At 37.3% G+C, this 21,514-nt stretch overlaps 1 protein-coding gene and 1 pseudogene across 9 annotated transcripts in view; one reads left to right on the top strand and one right to left on the bottom strand.

Annotated features, from left to right (window-relative positions):
- Window positions 1–21,514, bottom strand: part of ATL2 (atlastin GTPase 2) — a 73,831-nt gene that overhangs the window by 31,361 nt on the left and 20,956 nt on the right. For 7 of the 9 annotated variants that reach the window (XR_004733664.3, XM_008980840.5, XM_002757845.6 and 4 more), the window contains exon 2: window positions 9,310–9,554. The exons of the other annotated variants lie outside the window; for them this stretch is intronic. Coding sequence is in view for 6 of the 7 variants with exons in the window: in XM_008980840.5 (XP_008979088.1) it covers window positions 9,310–9,554 (245 nt within the window). In the remaining variant the exon portion in view is untranslated. The remainder of the gene's footprint in view (window positions 1–9,309; window positions 9,555–21,514) is intronic. 9 annotated transcript variants of the gene reach the window in all.
- LOC118147566 (U6 spliceosomal RNA) lies at window positions 20,225–20,318 on the top strand (annotated as a pseudogene).

Raw genomic sequence — 21,514 nt, 5'->3', positions numbered from 1 at the left:
TATGGTATACATTCTCCAATCTACAGAAAATGTATCATATTAAAGGAAAGAAATTTGTGAGAAAAAAAAATTCTGAATGGCACATGCCTTATAGTCCCAGCTACTTGGGAGGATGAGGCAGGAGGACTGCTTGAGCTCAGGAGTTCAAGAACAAGCTGGGCAAAAAAGTGAGACCCTTTGGGGTCGATTATCCGAGCCCAGGAGTTCCAGGCTGCAGTGAGCTGTGATTGTGCCACTGCACTCCAGCCTGGGCAACAGAGTGAAACCATATCTCTAAAAAAATTAAATATTTTTTTTGCCTGTAATCCCAGCTACTCAGGAGGCTGAGGCAGGAGAATTGCTTGACCCAGGAGGCAGAGGTTGCAGTGAGATGAGATTGCGCCATTGCACTCTAGCCTGGCGCCTGGAGACAGAGCGAGACTCTGTCTCAAAAAAAGAAAATTGGCCGGGCGCGGTGGCTCAAGCCTGTAATCCCAGCACTTTGGGAGGCCGAGGCGGGTGGATCACGAGGTCAACAGATCGAGACCATCCTGGTCAACATGGTGAAACCCCGTCTCTACTAAAAATTACAAAAAATTAGCTGGGCACGGTGGCGCGTGCCTGTAATCCCAGCTACTCAGGAGGCTGAGGCAGGAGAATTGCCTGAACCCAGGGGGCGGAGGTTGCGGTGAGCCGAGATTGCGCCATTGCACTCCAGCCTGGGTAACAAGAGCGAAACTCCGTCTCAAAAAAAAAAAAAAAAAAAAAAAAGAAAATTAAAATTTTTTTTTAAAAACTTATAAGCTGAATAGCAAAACTGTCCTGGCAAAGTGGGGGAAGGAAGTAGGGAGTTATTACCTTGAAAAGAGTCTCCTCCAAAAACAGTTAATATTAACATAAAAGGAACTTACATTATACAAGATAGCTTAATTCCCTAAATGTTCTAAAGCTGGTGTTTGAGTAGTCAATGTTTATGTGTAACAGTCTGTTGCTTATTTTTCAATAAATAGCCTAAATAAAACCAATTACTTTAGAAACAGTTAATATAACCTACTAGAACAAAGACTTCGGAATGAAAAAAAGATCTATAATTTATATTCTCTCAAATCCAAAATCAAAATATTTGATGACAGGGGTGCCATATCTTTATGATACTGCAAAAGAGGCAGTATATACATTTTTGGCTTAAAACTGGAAAAGCTACACAGGACAGAGTATTTTCAGGCAACAGGTTCAGGAATGTAATCAAGAGTCTCTCCTAAAACACTGCAATAAGGACTTCAAACAATATTGCAAACACTTACATCTCATTTATTTCTGATTCCTCTAGCTTTGACAACACTTGATGAAGTTTTTCTAACTGAAATCTAATCTAATTTGAAATCTACATAGAAAAGAATTAAAAATTAGTTTCAATTCCAAAATCAAAGTCTCAGCAGCAGGGACCCCAATAAGCTAAGAGGAAGATAGTCCACATAACCTCCGTATCCAATCCCCTTATCTTATACTCAGGTAAAAAAAATAATAATAATAATAATTAGCCCACAATTTTTATTTCCTTATTGAGTCTTAAAATTCTCGTCAAAGTCTGCCTGCTTCTCACGTTGACAAAAATAATAATATAAAATTCAAACTTCCAGCAGTTTGTTACATAAGTTCTATAATTTCGCTTATAATAAATATTCAAAAGTAAATTCAGTTAAAGTAATAATTAAACGAATACACTAAACTTCTACGTTAAATCTGGCAAAAAGTTTTATGAGCAAATAAACTTGTATATAGATGTATACAGATAATTTTAAATCAACAAAATTCATATCTATCAGAATAACTAACATGAAAAAGATTGATTGACAATACTGTTTACAAGATATACAGCAACTGTAAGCCTCTCACACTGCTGGCAGAAATGATAAAATTAGTAAAACCACTTTGGAAAAAATGTTGGCAATCTCTACTAAAATTAAATGGGTATTTTTCTGCTGTGAACTGGCAATTCTACTCCTGGGAATAAACCCAAAACAATTCAGTACTTACAAGACTTGTACAGAAATGTTCATTAGCTATTTTATTTGTAACAGACAAATATTAGAAACCCGTATGTCTATCAGTAGAAAGGGTAAATCATATATTATCCAGTGAAATATCGCTTAGCAATAAAAGTAACATACAACATATTTTTGATACATATAACAACGTGCATACATCAGCCTTAATGCTTAGTGAAGGAAACCAGACACAAGAGTACATACTCTATAATTACATTTATGTAAAATTTTATGGTAGGCAAAACTAATCTACATTAATACAAGTCAGAACGGTAGTGGTCCTTGAGCGCCAGAGATAGCAGTAACTGGGAAGGGGAATGAGAGAACCTCCTAGAATGCAGGAAACGCTCTCTTGTCTTGATCTGAGAGACAGTGGTTACAATGGCATATTTATATAAAAATGCATTGGCTATACTAAGGTTTATACACTTTAAGCAGGTAAGTTACACCCAATGAAAAATAAATAAAATTATCCAAGAAGAAGCATTTTAAAATACTGCTCCTCCTCCAAATACATTTCATTCTTGAGAAAGAATATAAAACAAACCAAGATCTTCTTCATGTATTCATTCATACATTTCCCATGAAATCTCAGGCACTGTTACCCTTAAAGAGGAACGTAAAATCAAGTTCACCCATAGGACTCATTTCTGAGATATCTGTGCTTGTGGCAAGTTATATGCAGCAGTGCGTATGATTCTTAAAGATAGTTTTTTACTCTTGGTCTCTGTCAACAGTTTACGGAGCAGCTCTTTAAACAGCAAAGAATAAAAACATAAAGAACAGTTTCTTTAAAATGCCATTAGCAAATATGCTGTAGATGGAGTCAAAACTTTTGTGCAACAAATAGAGCAGGGATCTTTATTTAAGCTTAGATACCAATGGACAGCAAGAAAAGTTACATTTGTACTCACACATATCCTCCCATAAGCCTAGTCCAAACTCTGAAGTAAACAATGAAAAGTGCACATTTACCAAATAATTAGTGTGGGTATATCCTATAAAGTAACCTACACTTTACATACTGTAAATATATGGGAAAGTGACCAAATATAATTTACATAATAGTTTTTAGAATAAAGACTTTGGCATCAAATTGCCAGGTCTGGAATTTAAGCCTTGCCACTTACTTTGAGTCTCATTTCTTCAACTACCAAGTTGAAATACAACTATTACTGCACAGGGTTATCTGTGAATAGGAAGTAAGATAATGCCTGCTAAATGCTTAGTAATCAAAGTACCTAGAATTCAGTAAAGATTAAAAAACCATTATATCATAAAATAGTATGGGCTTCCTAATGGAAGAAGACATAGTTGTCAATGAAGTACTCTTGCCAAGAGTGTCAAACCTGAGTCTGATGAAGTCCCTAACAACTAACAACTTACAGAAGATTCACAGAACACAGAACATGTAAAACTAAACTAATGGAATGCAATCGGCAAATCCAGAGTGGGAAACCCTATAACCAGCAATCAGTATCTTCGACAAATAAATTGCCAAGAAAAAGAGAGGGAGAGAGGGAGGGAAACCTAAAACGTATTAAAAATACTTCAAACACAACCAATCACAATGTGGACCTCATCTGGTTGGATTCAAACTATTTAAAAAAAAAAAAAAGGCAGTTGAGACAACTAGAAAACTGAACACACAAGACATTTTATAATACTAAGGAATTATTTTTATATTATTGTACTGTTCAAAAAAAGTCCTTATCTTTAAGAGACACATACTGAAATATTTACAAATGAAATGATATGAAGTCTAGGATTTACCTCCAAATAATACATAAAGTACAGAGTGACTTGGATTACAGATGAAACGGGATTGACGGAGTTGATAAGTGCTAAAAATTGTTTAGTATATGGGCATTTATATTATTGTCTACTTTTACATGTTTTTATTGACAAAGTTATTCATAACAAAGTTTTAAAAAGAAAAAACAGGAAACGGTATAAAAGTAGAAGCAACTCTATAGAGAATTAAGAATCCTTATCTAGGAGAATTCAGTAATAATAGCTATCACCATTACTTAGCATCAATATCCCAAGCACTGTGTTTAGTTTCATGTATATTATATAATTCTACTAAGTTTGACCATTGTAAATTGATTCCTAGAATTCAAACTACTTTGACAATAGCCAGATGTGACAATCTAATCAGCATTTTTCTAACAGTTCCTACTGACACTGGATAATCATTTCACTTTGAAAGGATTTAACTAAAATGATGCAGCCACAAAAAAGAATGAAATCATGTCCTTTGCAGCAACATAGATGTAGCTGGAGACCATTATCCTAAGTGAATTAATGCAGGAACAGAAAACCACATACATGTTCTTACTTAAAAATAGAAGCTAAACTAGGGTACTCATGGACATAAGATGGCAACAACAGACAATGGGAACTACTAGAGGGGAGAGGGAGGGAGGGGGCAAGAATTAAAAAACTATTGATTACTAGGCTCAGTACCTGGGTGACAAGATCAGTCATACCCCAAACATCAGCACTAGAAAATATACCCTAGTAACAAACCTGCACATATAGTCCCTGATTCTAAAAGATGAAATTATTTTTATAAAAGTAAACACTTCAGATTATAACTCAAGTATAAATGAGCCCATAAATAAAGGATTGGATAAATAAATAAATAAATGGGGAGAATATACAAATCTTCCCAACAAGCCTGCAGGGGTGAAACATGGCAAACACAAGCTTAACCAAGGGGTGAAGACTATCATTACTAGCAGTATCATGTGACTATACACACCCCCAGATATGATGTTTTGAGAAGGGTACTTGACCTCAGTAGTATTCTTTCCAAAATCCCACAATCCCAGTCTAATCAAGAGAGAAATGTAAGACAAACTAAAATTGAGGAATATTCTTCAAAATACTTTACCAGTACTCCTCAAAATAGTCAAGATGGCCAAGTACAGTGGCTCATGCCTGTAAACCCAGTACTGTAGGAAGCCAAGGCAGGCAGATCAGAGGTCAGGAGTTTGAGACCAGCGCGGCCAACATAGTGAAACCCCATCTCTATTAAAAATCAGCTGGGCGTGGTGGGGGTGCCTATAATCCCAGCCCCTTGGGAGGATGAGGTGATATAATTGCTTGAATCCAGGAAGCAGAGGTTGCAGTGAGCCAAGATTGAGCCATTGCACTATAGCCTAGGGAACAAGAGCAAAACCCCATCTCAAAAATAAAAAATAGTCAAGATCATGAAAAAAAAAAAAAAAAAAAAAAAAAAAAAGGAAAGGCTAAGAAACTCTCACGGACCAGAAGAAACTAAGGAGACATGACAGCTATATCTAGGAATCATATTCTGTACTAGATCCCGGCATAAAAAAAAACCACCAATGGAAAAACTGCAAAAGCCTGAATGAGTCTGGGATTTAGTTAATACTAATGTACCAATATTGGTTTCTTAGTTTTGCAAATGTACCACACTAATAATGATAACATTAGAAGAAACTAGGTAAAGGGTACAGGTATACAGGCTCTCTTTGTTATATTCCAATATAAAAAATGTGTTTGAAAACTTATAAAATATATGACCTCTAATATTGTGTTAAAAAAGAAAAAAAACTTTTGAAAAATCAGAATACTACAAATTGTAATATCAAAGCAAAAAATCCATCAGCAGTTAAATAGGTAAGTAAAATGTGGCATAATCATACAGTAGAATATTTATTCATTTATTGTATTTTTATTTTTTGAAACAGTTTCACTCTTGTTGCCCAGGCTAGAGTGCAATGGTGCAATCTCGGCTCACTGCAACCTCCACCTCCCAGGTTCAAGCAGTTCCCCTGCCTCAGCCTCCCAGGTAGCTAGGATTACAGGCACACGCCACCACGCCCAGCTAATTTTTATATGTTTAGTAGAGATGGGATTTCAACACGTTGGCCCAGCTGGTCTTGAACCCCTGACCACAGGTGATCTACCTGCTTCAGCCTCCCAAAGTGCTGAGATAACAGGTGTAAGCCACCATGCCCGGCCCTCATATAGTAGAATATTAAGGCAACAAAAATAATGCAGAAAAACAGGTACATCTCAAAGTTATAATGTTAATAAAATAAGCGAAACACAAAATACCTATGGTATGATTTTCATTCATGTGAAGTTCAAAAACAAGTGAAATGAATCCGTGGTGAGAAGTTCAGAACAGCAGTTACTTTTGGGGGGTAGATATTAACTGAGAAGGAACATGAAGTGCAGGTTTGTTCTATATTTTCATCTGAATGGTGGTCGTAAGGGTATAGTCCTATGTAAAGTTTCATCAGGTTGTACACTTAAGACTTGTGCACCTTTCTGTATGTAAATTATACTTCAAGGGAAAAACATCTTAAGGAAAAGATATATTTATCTAAAGCACAACCCTAAATAAGCAAATAAGAACCAGAAATGGTGGGGGAATATAGAATACTTGAGAGAATAACATTTATCTAGGAGGGGAAAGCCAACATCCCTCACACCACAACTAAACCCACTGATTCTATCTTAGATGACAGATTTTCATCTCCTCTTGTAGAACTACTCACTACCTTCATCAACTGCATACTTACATACATTGACTCAGGTCAACCCTGAAAACTTACACTGTCAGTATGTCACTACTCTTCTACTTCTTTCAGCTAACATCCCACCTCTGCAGGGATACAGGTTAATAAAATAAATCCAACTATCCCATTATTTCTCCTTCTTTACTTTCATCTCATAGGTAAAGCATGACCCACCACATGATCAGTGTAAGTGGAGGCACATTATCCAAAAATCAGATACCAGTTAAATGCAATTTTTGATTGGCAGAATAAGGTGATTTAAATCAGGAATTCTATAGGGAAAAAGTATAAATGAAGCTAATAAAGACATTTCAGCTTAGAAGCCTCTACCTAGATGTATAACCTCACTCCTACCATCATAACCTTTGCATGGCTTCTGCAACTCCCCCAGGAAAAAGAGAGTTCCGTTTGTGCAGAGATTGCAAATACATGACAAATGGGGGCTGCTACTCCCCTCTGAACAGCCACTACGATCAGAGATGGAAACAGAAATGGCACCTGAGGTGAAACTTATCTGTCATTCCTAGATAAGTGATCTAAGTTTCCCTCTTCTTCTAACTTTCTTCTGTCTGTGCCCTACTTGGAACAAAATACATTTGCACTGAACAGCTAAGACACAGATAGATACAATATACACAAGCTAACTTAAGGACTTAGTGGAACTGAAAAAATAGAAACCCTTTATCATCTTTAAATGTACAGTTTTTAAAAAAAAAAAAAACAACAGTATGCCACTACTTATACATTTCTCTATTTCAAATGTAAAATTTTGGATCAAGTCTAAATGGGAAAACTTTAGCTGAGCATGTTCCATTCCTGGAACAAAGATGCTCAATCATATGCTTCCATATATAGTATATGCAGAAAGGAATTATGGTGATGAAGAATCAAGAGCTCAAACTTATTCATACCTGTAATCCAAACATACTGGGAGGCTGAAGTGGGAGGATCATTTGAGGCCAGGAGTTCAAGACCAGTCTGGGCAACATAGTGAGAACCTCATCTTTACAAAAAATTTAAAAATTAGCCAAGCATTGTGGCACATGCCTATAGTGCCAGCTACTTGGGAGGCTGAGGTGGGAGGATCGCTTGAGCACAGGAGGTTGAGGCTGCAGTAAGCCATGTTCATACCACTGCACTCCAGCCTGTGTGACAGAGTGAGATCACGTCTCAATCAATGGGAAAACTTTAAAACGATATATCTCTCTCCATGTCCTAAACATGTAAATTTGTTCTTTAATACAAACTACTAGAGATAGAACCTGATACCCAGATATATTTGAGAATATGTGAAATGATCGCTATTTAAAAACTTTACTGAAAAGCTTCCTGGAAAACCAATTGAGAATGTTTATTTCTTATCTCAAGAAGAATGCATACCCAATTACAGATTTACACAGAATTCATAAAGGTAAGCACCCTCACAGGTGTTTAGACAATTATATAATTCTGTCAAGTATTTCTAGTAATTCACCTGGCTTCTGAATGTCACAAGTTCCCTACCCTCTAAGTGCTCCACTCCAAAATTTCCAATTCCTTCTCCTTGTTCCCTGTCAAACTCCCACTCCCTCAGTCCAACTTGCAATTATCAGAAAAACATTCCAATTCAAGTGAAAATTTTTTTTTTGCTTTTTTTTTCAGAAAAGAAAGTCAAAGTCTGCTACCAGCTCAAAGTGAAACGTATAGAAAAGGAGAGTCATCAACTAAAATAGTATCACCTAAGACCCAACTGTTGTGCCAGGTGCTTGATAATCAACTGAGGGCCCACTCATGACAGATTATTAAAGCAGCCAGAAAAAAAACAGCCAACTAAAATAGTATCAATATAACATACAACATGTACCATGAGAGTTAGGAAGAGGATATAATATAGTTCTAGATGTCAGGGAAGTCCCCCATCAAAAGATGAGTCAAGAATACCATAATATTTGAGAAAAAAACATGGCATACTCAGGGAACAGCAAAAACTATAGTTTATTTGACATACGAAGGGCAAGAAATGAGATTCAGAGATCACAGATGGCTGCAGAAGCCACTCTAAGAAACTGGACTTTATCTCACAAAGTAATAGTCACTAAAAGTGACTTGTTTGAGGAACACAGATACACTTTTTCAAAGGTCTTTTTCCTTCTACTTTACTCACTATAAAGGTGGCCAAGAAGGAAAGTGTGAAGAAATAACAAAAAGGGAAAGAAGATAAATAGTCCTACAGAGACTTTTAGGTTATACTCAGACAACTTGGGTTAGAGCTACATTGCCTGGAACATAGATGCTCAATTATATATTTCCATATGGAGTATATACAGAAAGGAATTATGGTGATTAAGAAGAGCTCTAACTTCATATTACTATCTTGACCAGGAATTCCTATAAAGAATTATATTTCTATAAAATTAAAAATGCAGTTCTGCCAGCCTGGACAACAAAGTGAGACTCCCATCTCTACCAAAAAAAAAAAAAAAAATTTTTTTTTTAAAGAGTTGGGTGTGGTGGCATATGCCTGTAGTCCTAGCGTCTCAGGAGGCTGAAATGGGAGGAATGCTTGAGCCTGAAGTTTGAGGCTGCAGTGAGCCGTGATCACACCACTACACTTCATCCTGGGCAACAGAGTGAGACCACTTAAACAGAAAAAGATATAGTTCTGGGTTTTTTTCTATTTTTTTAACAGGCCAGGTTGGGACTTTTTTTGTTTTTAACTGGGTTCAATTTAAAAGACTATTCACCTTGTTATACATGTATCTAAGCATGAAGTCCAGCAGAAATGATTTCCCTTTACGAAAAGCTCCTGCCACAGATACCACTACTATGTTAAGATCTCGTATGTGCTCCTGTAGCAGTATCTGCTCCAAAGCTTCTTCATCAAGTTCAAAATTATGGTCATCTTCATGAGCAAGAACAATCTGTACTGGACATGGTTTCTTCATAACCTCATCAGAATTTACTAGGTCATCATCTTCATAATTCTCACCTAGAATTTAAAAAGAAAGAAACCAGTTACTTTAATCCCTACATTACAAATTTTCATTAAGGACCACAACTAAAGCAAAATTTCAAATAAGTAATTGTCCCCTCCCCCATTATAGATCATTACAAAGTTCTTTGGATTTCTTACTCCCTCTGTAAGAGGACAAAGAATGCTGATAAGATTTCCCCACCCAAATCTCATCTTGAATTATAGCTCCCACAATTTCCATGTTGTGATAGGGATCCAGTGGGAGGTAACTGAATCATGGGGAGCGTCTCTCCTGTGCTGTTCTCATGATGGTGAATAAGTCTCACAAGATCTGATTAATTTATAAGGAGAGGTTTCCCTGCACATGCTCTCTTCTCTTGTCTGCCATCACATGAGACACGACTTTCAGCTTCCACTATGATTGTGAGACCTCCCCAGCCACATGGAACTGTGAGTCCATTAAACCTCCCTCTTTTGCAAATTGCCCAGTCTTGAGTATGTCTTTATTAGCAGCATGGAAATGAACTAATTCACCGCTATACATAAACCATAATACTAAACATGGCCTCTATCTCAATGAAACAGCTAAAAGTGAGCAGCAGCTGTTTTTGAGCCCTGCATTATTCTGTAAATAACTTTTGCAACTGTATGTACACAGAAACTAGATAAAGAGGAGAAAAATCCATTTCACCTGGTACTTCAGATCCCAATTTTCCCTGTAACCATCACCTAGAAAATAACTCTACAAAGATTAAAAACATATTAAAATTTTTCATGTGGCTGGGCACAGTGGTTGTAATCCTAGCACTTTGGGAGGCCAAGGCAGGCAGATCACCTGATGTCAGGAGTCCGAGACCAGCCAGGCCAACATGGGGAAACCCCATCTCTACTAAAAATACAAAAAGTATCCAGGTGTGGTGGCAGGCACCTGTAGTCCCAGCTACTAGGGAGGCTGAGAGAGAACCGCTTAAACCTGGGAGGCAGAGGTTGCAGTGAGCTGAGATCACGCCACTGCACTCCAGCCTGGGCAAGAGCAAGACTCGGTCTCAAAAAAATAAAAAAACTGTTTATGTTATTTTTCATTCTGAGACTTAAAGAGGAAAATTAAGGTTCTAACAAGTTTCCAAAAATGATACTTACAATGAATCTCTAATTTAATAACAGTAACCTAGTACTATAGCCTCCTCATTAAAGTTTCAGTAAAGGATGGTCAGTGAGATGCACTTCTATCTCAGAATTTCATCTCCCACTGGAGCTCTTTCTTACCAAACACTACAGCCACCACTTTAAGACTATATAGCTCCCCAAAACAGCCATACAAACCCTTCCTTTGGTTACCACAACACACTAAAATAACGTAACCTTTACTGAATAGTGATGACGAAGAACAAAAAATGTAAACAGCAGAGATCAACGCTTCCAAAGTCTAGGTTTCTGCTCTTTAAAAAACACCTAGCTTCAGAGGACATGTACCCTTGTCTGCCTTTCTTCTCTACCAGCTGCTTGATCCATGTAGCAACCAGTTACTCCTGGGGATCTTCTCCCACATCAAAATTACTAAGAGACACGCTCCTTCCTTGAGCCTCTCTACTAAGCATCAGTTTACACTCTAACGACACATACGGTATACGCTGTTTTCAATGCAATCAATGACTGTCCTTCCACTCTGAGGAGAAAGCCAGTCCACTGAGGTGTGGTACATTATTATTAGTCAGCAGTTCAATAATACCTTATCCACGTAACCAATATTCACAGAGCAAAGATTATATATTTACGTTAGTGGATTTTTAATCTTATTACCAAAAGAAGCATCTCACTTATCTGATTTGCAAAGACTATCAGAGCCTTTACCACATCAAGAGACACCTTTAACTGTAGACAGCAAAGTCAACAGCGCTATTTCAAAATGTGCTGCAAACAATGACAATGCATTATAAAGAGGAAGCCACTTCAAAGGAGAATCTTTGGAAGTAAAAGCAATCAGTATTTAATTAAAGAGGACATTATCACTGCCGGTATCAATGGTATACAGCAATAGTCATGTATGCCATTTGAATGCATACAGAAGTGAACTTTCCAGGAAAAGTAGCACTATAGTTAAATTCTAAATTAATGTCTCATGAGGTAAGTTCAGATAAATGACAAAACAGAATGCAAATGGTGTGATTAAGTTTCCAAGCTTAATTAGTGGTTAAGACCATGAACTAGGGAGCAAAACTGCCTCGACGCATGTCACTTAACTTCTCTGTGCCTGTTTTCTAATCTGGAAAATGGGTGTGCATAAAACAGGTGTAGTGGCAGTACCTACCTCATTAGGGTCGTCATCAGGATTCAGTGAGTTGAAATATGCATGCTACCTAGTAAGCACCATAGGAGTAAGTTAACAGTAACTTCAAAATAACCAATCCAACAGAATAAGCTTTTATTTTCCCCTTGAAATGCTATGGTGATCCTCACTTAACCAGTGCAGCTCTGTACCGACGTTGCCATCCACCCATCTGCTCTGGCAAAGACCTGTCGTCGCTATCCCTTACATAGAGGGATATGTCTATATGTCTTTTACTTACCCCTAAATCTAATCAATAATCACCTTGCTTTCATTTCTGAGTCTCTCATCACTGCCATCTTATCTCACACTGCAGCATCCAACTGATCACCCTTCATTAATAATACTCCTGTCCTTTTATCCAATCCAATCTAATCTCCACAGAGTAGCAACTAAATAATATAGTTAAATGTGAAGTTGACCAAGTTATCCTCCCCTATCTGGAATGCTCTGTCCCCATAAATTCACATGGCTTACATCTGCATCATCGAGGTCTCAGCTCAAATGTTCTCTTCCACATGGCCCTCCAATCTAAATCACAGATCCCCTTCCCTAACACTTTAATGAAACAGGATTTTTCATAGTTCTTTTCAATTCCTAAAACAACCTTTTTTCATTTGTTTAAATGTGTACACCTCATAGCTCCCCCTCCACAGAACGTGTGAACCACTAAAGTAAGGATTGCAATTATCCTGTTGACCATTCTATCTTCCAGCACCCAGAATAGTGCCTGACACCTAGCCTAGCAAGTGCTTAATATTTCTTGAATGAATGAAATGTAAACATTTTACTCAGGAGTCTTAAATCTGCCCTTACTTTTTTTCTTTTTAGGTGGAGCCCTCTGTCAGCCAGGCTGGAGTGCAGTGGCATGATCTCAGCTTACTGCAACCTCTGCCTCCCGGGTTCAAGCGATTATCCTGCCTCAGTCTCCTGAGTAGCTGGAACTACAGGCACCTGCCACTTTGCCCGGCTAACTTTTGTATTTTTAGTAAAGATGGCGTTTCCCCATGTTGGCCAGGCTGGTCTTGAACTCCTGACCTCAGGTGATCCACCCACCTCAGCCACCCAAAGTACTAGGATTACAGGCATGAGCCACTGCACCTGGCACTGCCCTTACCTAGTTCATAAGCAAATGTAATAATCAATTAGTTTGGGGAAATACCTCCAGCAACTCAAGAGTAGTTAAGTATATGTAGCACAAAACTTGCATAAAAATTATGACATTCTACCAAGTAAAACACTTTACTTAAAAAATAACTCAAAAGTAATAACTGCTAAAATATCACAATGACCAAATGTGGAGGTTGGTGACTTTGCTAAAACCAACAAATAGTTTTGGTTCTTATTTTAAAGAAAGCAGTAGTTGGTTTTTGGAAAGAAAAAAAAACCCACTGGGCAGAAAACCTTTATTCACTTGAAAACTCATTTATATTAGTAGTTGGCTATAATCGCTATGTGACCCAGTTTATTAGCATGGACAAAGATGGGCCTTTCAAACAGAAAGAACTACATATTTATCACCATTTCCAGTCTACAGACTAATAAAGGGAAGGATAGCAAATAGATTTCAAAGGTATAATGGAGCATAACAATGATGTGATTCACCTGCATCTACTCCCCACATGATTTATCTATCTTCAAACACTGAAATAAACAATTGAATAAGAGAATTGTATGTAAATTTCATTAGGATACCTATAAATACTGTATTAGCATTTAGTGATTACCTACAATTAAAAGTCTTTAAATTCAGCACTACTCTTAAGATTTTAAACTGAAGTTACATCCTGTGTATAGAACAGTGATTTTATTTTCCTTCTTTAATGCCAAAAATTTACTGGGACAAGCAGATTTCAGTCCTCCAACAGATTTTTGTGATTCACAGTTCCAAGTCAGTTCTCCCTACTCTAGCCCCCAAATGGGTGTTCCAAGGTCAGAGCTAAAAGACACCTACAGATGATCACCTGCTTCTCAAAAGCGCTCCACACATTAACACTAAGGTACCTACCTAACATCTATTTGCCAGTCGTAGCAAAAAAAAGGCATCTTAGTAAAAAGAGCCGTGACTGCCAGGGGTTAGGGGGATAGGGAGGAATGCACAAGCATAACACAAAAGATTTTTTAGGGCAGTGAAACTATTCTCCATAATACAAAATTGGTTGATACCTGTCATTATAAATCTGTGCAAAACCCATTTAATATACAACCACAGGACTGAACCCTAATGTCAAACTATAGACTTTGGATGATAATGATGTGTTAGTGAAGGTTCATCGATTTTAACAAAAGCACCACTGTGTGTGGGATGCTGATGTCGGAGGAGAGTGTGTATATGTGGGGGCAGGAAGTATATGTGAACTACACTTTTGCTTAATTTTGCTGTGAACCTAAAGCTGCTCTAAAAAAAAACCCAAAAGTCTATTTAAAAAAAGACACCTGTCTTTTTGTTGTCTAATCACACTTTATCTTAAATCTGCCAAATTCATAAATTCAGCATGTATTCCAACAGCAAAATTTATTCTTCAGGGCTGATCTAGATTCATCAGCAAACTTCAAACTTAATCATAAACTAAGATAATAAAAAATACTACAAATCTGCACTACAATAAAATGTAGGATTAATGTTAGATTACATCAACCCAAAACTAAACTTATAAAAAAAAAAAAAAAACAAAGAATTCACCTTTCAAAAGGAATGAAAGTATATTTTAAGTTATTATTCACATTCAAACAAAAACTTGGAACAAATTTTTATGGAAAGTAACCTTGGTTGAATCTACTTATAGAATTGGTCATCCCACAAAAGCTAAGTCATGTTTTAGTGCCTAGTACTTTAACCTCAACATTTATATTTTATACCCAAGTGAAAACAGCATCTAAGTATTCAAGTTTATTCTAGCACATATTTTTTTAAGAGCCTTAAAGATGTTATAAATATGGATATGGATAAATATATCTCTAGGGATATATTATAAGGAAATAAAGATGACAATGAAGATGTACAAGTTTATTTACCAATTTTATTTCTGGTGGTAAAAATTAATGTTGTGTGCCTCAAAACTAGAAAGTGGCCCAACAGTTACTTTAGCCATATACCGACATTTTATCCAGCTTAAAAAACACATATATATGCGTTTTAATTTTTTTTTTTTTTGAGATGGAGTCTCACTCTGTCTCCCAGGCTGCAGAATAGTGATGTGATCTTGGCTCACTGCAACCTTGGCTTCCTGAGTTCAGGCAATTCTCCTGCCTCAAGCTCCCTAGTGTATGGGACTACAGGCATGCACTACCACACCCAGTTAATTTTTGTATTTTTTTGTACAGAGAGATTTCACCATATTGGCCAGGCTGGTCTGAGCTCCTGACCTCAAGTGATCCATCCTCCTCTGCCTCCCAAAGTGCTGGGATTACAGGCATGAGCCACTGCGCCTGGCCAACACATATACACTCTTTTAAAAAATTATATATTTTTTAAATAGCACAAAACTGGCCAGGGACAGTGGCTCACGTTTGTAATCCTAGCACTTTGGGAGGCTGAGGTGGGTTTGAGACCTGAGGTCAGGAGTTTGAGACCAGCCTGATCAACATGATGAAACCCTGTCTCTACCAAAAAAATTAGCTGGGCGTGGTTGCAGGCACCTGTAATCCCAGCTACTCAGGAGGCTGAGGCAGGAGAATCGCTTGAACCCAGGAGGCAGAGGTTGCAGTGAGCCAAGATCACAGCATTGCCCTCCAGTCTGGGCGACATGAGCGAAACTCCATCTCAAAAAAAAAAAAGAAAGGCATAAAATTAAGTGGGACAAGGGCAGGCTACAAAGTAGTAAAAATCACCCCCGATTCTATTTTGCTTTTTGAAGGGAAGGGAGGATATTTGAAACTTCTAGTCATTAGAGTACTGGTATCAGACTGGCTCTCCACCATAAACACCTATAAAATTAGACAAAACATATGAAGCATCTTTTTTCAAGCAATGGACAACAGGTAGCACAAGGAAACACACAAGGTGAGCCCCATGATCACTCCCAACTCTGTGCCTGGGAAAAATTTCCTAACTATAGTGTAAGGAACTAGAGCACAAAGATCTGAGTCCAAGATTGCCAGAGCAGTAGGCACCTGTGAGGCAGGACACCAGAGAAAAAGGAGCTATACAGAGATGGAGCCCAGAAGTCCTTGGCTAAGGACAACAAGTTTCACAGGTGCAGGGGAACACAGCACTATGCAACACTTACCAGAAGGAAGCTACTACAGGGTTGAGACAGAAACAGAAGTCAAACATTACTGAGACACTTTGGAGTTCTTGCCCAGCCAGTGTGCAAAGAAACATCTTATGAATACCTACCTAAGGCATCAAGCTGAGACACTAGAATGGACATATCTTAGAATTAAGGGTCAGGTTCTAGAGAAGGCCTACTCACAATCCATCCAATCAAAGGCTAAATAAAGCCAACTTGAAAAGATCTGCAAGGTACATAGTTTGGAAATTTAGTCCCACCAAGTTAGGGAGATTTTCTCTAAGCTTTCCACAGATCCACACTAACGAAATATGAAGCAAAGCCAAGGTCAAGACCCACCGGTAATTGAACTGCTTGCCAAAACAGGAACAAGGAAAGAGAATCCAAACTCTCTACAATGCATAACATTTAATATACAGTATATAAATCAGAAATTACTAGACATACAAAAAAAGAAGGAAATGTAGCCCATAATCAAGAAAGAAAAGCAGTAAACAGCACCAATTCTGCCATGGCCCAGATACAGTAAGTATGTTCAAGGACTTACAGGAAAATAAAGTCTTAATAAATAAATAGATGAGGAGTCTCGGCCAAAAAACTATAGAAACTATTAAAAAACAAATGAAAATTCTAGAACTGACAAATACATTAATTAAAATGAAATACTGGATGGACAACAATGTATGGGTAGGTAAGAGAAGAAAGTTTGTGAACTTGAAAAGAGATCAAAAGAAATTTTCTAATCTGAAGTACAGAGAGAAAAAAGAATGAAGAAAAACTAAGAGAGTCTCAAGAACCCATGGAAAATTATCCAACTTGCAGTTAGAATCCTAGAAGGAGAACAAAATGAGGTTGGAGCTGAAAAAAATATTTGAAGAAGTTACCAAAATTTGATGACAGAGATTTACAGGTCCAGAAACCTCAGCAAACCCTCCAGTAGGTTAATACCAAGAAAATCACATCAGCTGGGCTGCTAAAAAAACAAAAACCAAACAGAACAGGACACAGAAGAATAATTCAAATAATTATTATATAGTCATATAATAATTATAAAAAAACAAAAACAGAACAGGACACAGAAGAATAATTCAAATAATTATTATATAGTTATATAATTATATATTATATATTATAAAGAGCAGAATAATTCAAATAACTGCTTCTCATCGCATCATCACTGAAGCATTGGTGGCCAGAAGACAAGGGACTGATAGCTCTACAGTGCTTAAAAAAGTGTCAACCTAGACTATAATTCAAAAATGAAAGCAAAATAAAGACAGCAAAAGCAAAGCGTACCTGTCATTAGCAGATGTGCATTACATGAGAGCTAAATAATGTTCTTCAGGCTGAAATGAAACATTATGAAATGGAAAGTCTCTTTATTCCTTCCTACTGATCTGAATCCAAAATAGTAAATAGATACAAATATACAAGTCTAGTTATCCCCCCCAACTAATTTCTCTAAAAGATAATTGATCAATGTGGGGTTTATGAAGTATGTAGAAGTAGAAAAATTTAAAAGACACGTTATGAGGCAACGTAAATGAAATTATACCCTAAGGTTATGATTTTTAAAGTAGAAATTGGTAAAACACTGATTCTAAATAGCCAGGTATGTTAAGAATGAATTATCATTTAGCCTTAGAGCACTGGCTTTAAAACAAACAAATGAAAAAAGAAAAAAGATACAGCTTAAAAAGCCAATAAGGAAGCAAAAGAAAGTACTAAAAAATTTCACTGAACCCAAGGTAAAAAAATAAGGACAAAAGACAAAAGGGACAAATGGAAAACATGTAAGATGGCAACCTTAATCCCAACTAAAATCAGTAATTACATCAAACATAAATACACTAAACACTCCAGTGAAAAGATAGAGATTGACAGACTGGGTAATAAAAGCAAAACTACAGGTGCCCTTTTAATATAAAGACAGTTTGGTTCAAGTAAAAGTTTGAAAGTAAAAGGGAAAAAGGCACAGGTATCCTATGCAGACATTAATTATAAGAAAGCTAAAGTAGCTACATAAACATCAAAGCCAGCTTCAAGACTAAAAGCATTACCAGATATAAAATGTGTAATCATCAGAAAGACATAATAATGCTTAAGAGACTCAAAATACATGAATTAAAATTCAGAGAACTAAAAAGAAAAAACAGATAAATTTGTAGTCACATTTGAATTTTTTTTTTTTTTTTTTTTTTTGAGAGTCTTGCTCTGTCGCCCAGGCTGGAGTGCAGTGGCAGGATCTCGGTTCACTGCAACCTCTGCTTTCAGGGTTCAAGCAATTCTCCTGCCTCAGCCTCCTGAGTAGTTGGGATTTCAGGCAAGCACCACCATGCCTGGCTAATTTTTGTATTCTTAGTAGACACGGGTTTCCCAGTGTTAGCCAGGCTGGTCTCGTACTTCTGACCTCACGTGGTCCACCTACCTTGACCTACCAAAGTGTTGGGATTACAGGCGTGAGCCGCCATGCTTGGCCACATTTAGTATTTTTTTTCTTTTATTTGCTCATGTTGCCCAGGCCGGAGTGCAATGGCATGATCTCAGCCTGGCTCACTGCAACCTCCGCCTCCCGGGTTCAAGCGATTCTCCTGCCTCAGCCTCCCAGGTAGCTGGGATTATAGGCAGGCACTACCACTCCAGACTAATTTTTATTTTTAATAGAGACAGAGTTTCTCCATGTTGGTCAGTCAAACTCCTGACCTCAGGTGATCCGTCCACCTCAGCCTCCCAAAGTGCTGGGATTACAGGCGTGAGCCACCGCGCCCAGCCCCGTAACTCAGTATTTTTAACTTTTCTTTTTGAGACAGGGTTTCACTCCTGTCACCCAGGCTACAGTGCAATGGTGTGATCTTGGCTCACTGCAACCTCCTCCTCCTGGGCTCAAGCAATTCTGTCTCAGCCTACCAAGCAGCTGGGGCTACAGGCATAAGCTACCACACCAGCTAAATTTTTCTGTATTCTTTTGTAGAGACAGGATTTTGCCGTGTTGCCCAGGCTGGTCTCGAACTCTGCTCGGCCTCCCAAAATGCTGGGATTACAGAGGTGAGCCACCATGCCTGGCTGATTATTAATTACATATGGTCTTCTAAATCTGCTCTGTATATATATATTTTTTTTTTTTGAGATGGAGTCTTGCTCTGTCACCCAGGCTGGAGTGAAGTAGCTCAATCTTGGCTCACTGCAACCTCCACCTCCCAGGTTCAAACAATTCTCTTGCCTCAGCCTCCCAAGTGACTGGGACTACAGCCACCATGCTGGCTGGTTTTTTATATTTTTAGTACAGACAGGGTTTCACCATATTGGCCTGGCTGGTCTTGAACTCCTAACCTTGTGATTCACCCACCTCGGCCTCCCAAAGTACTAGGACTCCAGGCCTGAGCCACCGCGCCCAGCCATCTGTTCTGTATTTTACACCTACAGCACATTTCAACTTAGACACTGAATGTTTATCAGAAATACATAATCATTTAATTTCATAAAACTTAAACCGAAAAAGACTTTGTATAAAAGTTGTTCCAAAAAAGTTTTCCATAATTAAATCAACTAATCATTTTCCATTCATATCTGCATCCATACTAACAAAACTATGTTTTTTAATGTAAATAAAATTAAATAAAACTGAAAATTAGGTTCTTCAGTCACACCATTCAAATTGCTTTAATATTCATTTCTTTGACTAACAATCATTTCTCTGCATGTGAACTGGGTATTCACAATCTAGACAGCTTTAAAAAGAAATGTTTAAATTACTACCCTGAAGTCCCTTTAATTCTACACTAAATTAAATGCCTAAACAGTATTTTACAGACCGGTTTTTTAATTCAAAAAACTGTATGTGCTGCCTGTAAACTGGAATACCTTGTATATAGTATATTATATACTATATTATATACTGGTGGGATTATAGATATTATATATAGTATATAATATAGTATACCACATACTATATTACATACTTGTATATTATAGTATATAATTTAATGCTGGAAATTAATTTTAAAGATTTATAGTTGCTATATATATGCTTAATAGATTTATGATTTACTTCCTACAGAACCCTCAATGAGAAATGTTTCCTATCACATTTGAAATTAAGGGGAAAAAAAATAGAGATGCAACTTTCAGCGCTTGTTTCTAGAGCTCATATACTAAATACAGAGATTAGAATGGCCCCTGCACAAGGATGACATACAAATTCATGAAGTGTTCTAGATTTTTCTGGTGTTCTATAACATAGGGTGACTGTAACTAGTAACGGTGTATTGTATATTTTCAAGATAGCTCAAAAAAAAAATCTTAAAAGTTATCAACGCAAAGAAATTATAAAGGTTTGAGGTAAACATGTTATCCTGATTTGATCATTATACAGTGTATACTGTACCCCACAACACATGTACAATTATGTATCAATTATTTTAAAAAGTTTAAATTAAAATAATTTTCAATAAATAAAATGCAACTTTCAATTTAACATTATAAAGCAAATTGTGCTTTTCTCATAGGAAAATGTGGTTCTCTCAATTGAATAAGGGTTAAAAAGCTGGAACTCGCTATAAATACTGACTACAGACAGCAAAACTGGCAAGCCACCATCATTACCTGTCTGTAAGTACAAACAGGCAGAGGCTCAAATTGAAATAGTTTTATTTTCAACAATCTACACTCTGCTTTCATGGCTTTTTTTTTTTTAATAGGGTCTGACTCTGTTCCCCAGGTTGGAGTATAGTGGCACAATGATGGCTCACTACAGCCTCAACCCTCTGGGTGCAAGCAGTCCTCCCACCTCAGCCTCCCAAAGTAGCTGGGACTACAGGCACGTGCCACAATGCCCAGCTAATTTGTTAATTTCTGGTAGGACCAGGATTTCCCTATGTCACCCAGGCTTGTCTTGACCTCCTGGACTTAAGTGATCCTCCCACCTGAGCCTCCCAAAGTGCTGGGATTATAGGTGTGAGTCACCACACCTGTCCTCATGTCCTTTATCACAATTAAGAACCCTACAATAATAATCAAAATTCAAATTTGTCAATTTAAATTTTATAAATCAAAATTCAGTGTTTATAGTGTAAACACTATGACCACTATGACCACCTCACAACTAAGGATCACTAGGTAATCAGCTAAGGTGATGGCCCAGCTAAAAATCTGGAGTTGTGCTTAGCACAAATATGCACTCTGCTTTCCACTTTTTGTAAATCACCCTAGAAATAAAGCATGGCATTTTACATCTACAGAAGTGAGGAATTAAAGAGTACGAGTTATCTTCCAGATTCAAACTATCATATTCAACAAAGCACAGTTGTGAAGGACAAGGAAACAGATCCATAAGTCAGTGCAATGACCAGTAATTTTTATGAAGTGAGACATGTTGATTACTGATGTGAGAAAACTTGATAGAATAAATTCATCAGCAA

Source organism: Callithrix jacchus, chromosome 14 (genome assembly GCF_049354715.1).
Source record: "Callithrix jacchus isolate 240 chromosome 14, calJac240_pri, whole genome shotgun sequence".
Classification (NCBI taxonomy): Eukaryota; Metazoa; Chordata; class Mammalia; order Primates; family Cebidae; genus Callithrix; species Callithrix jacchus.
This window is presented reverse-complemented; position numbering and strand designations above follow the sequence as displayed.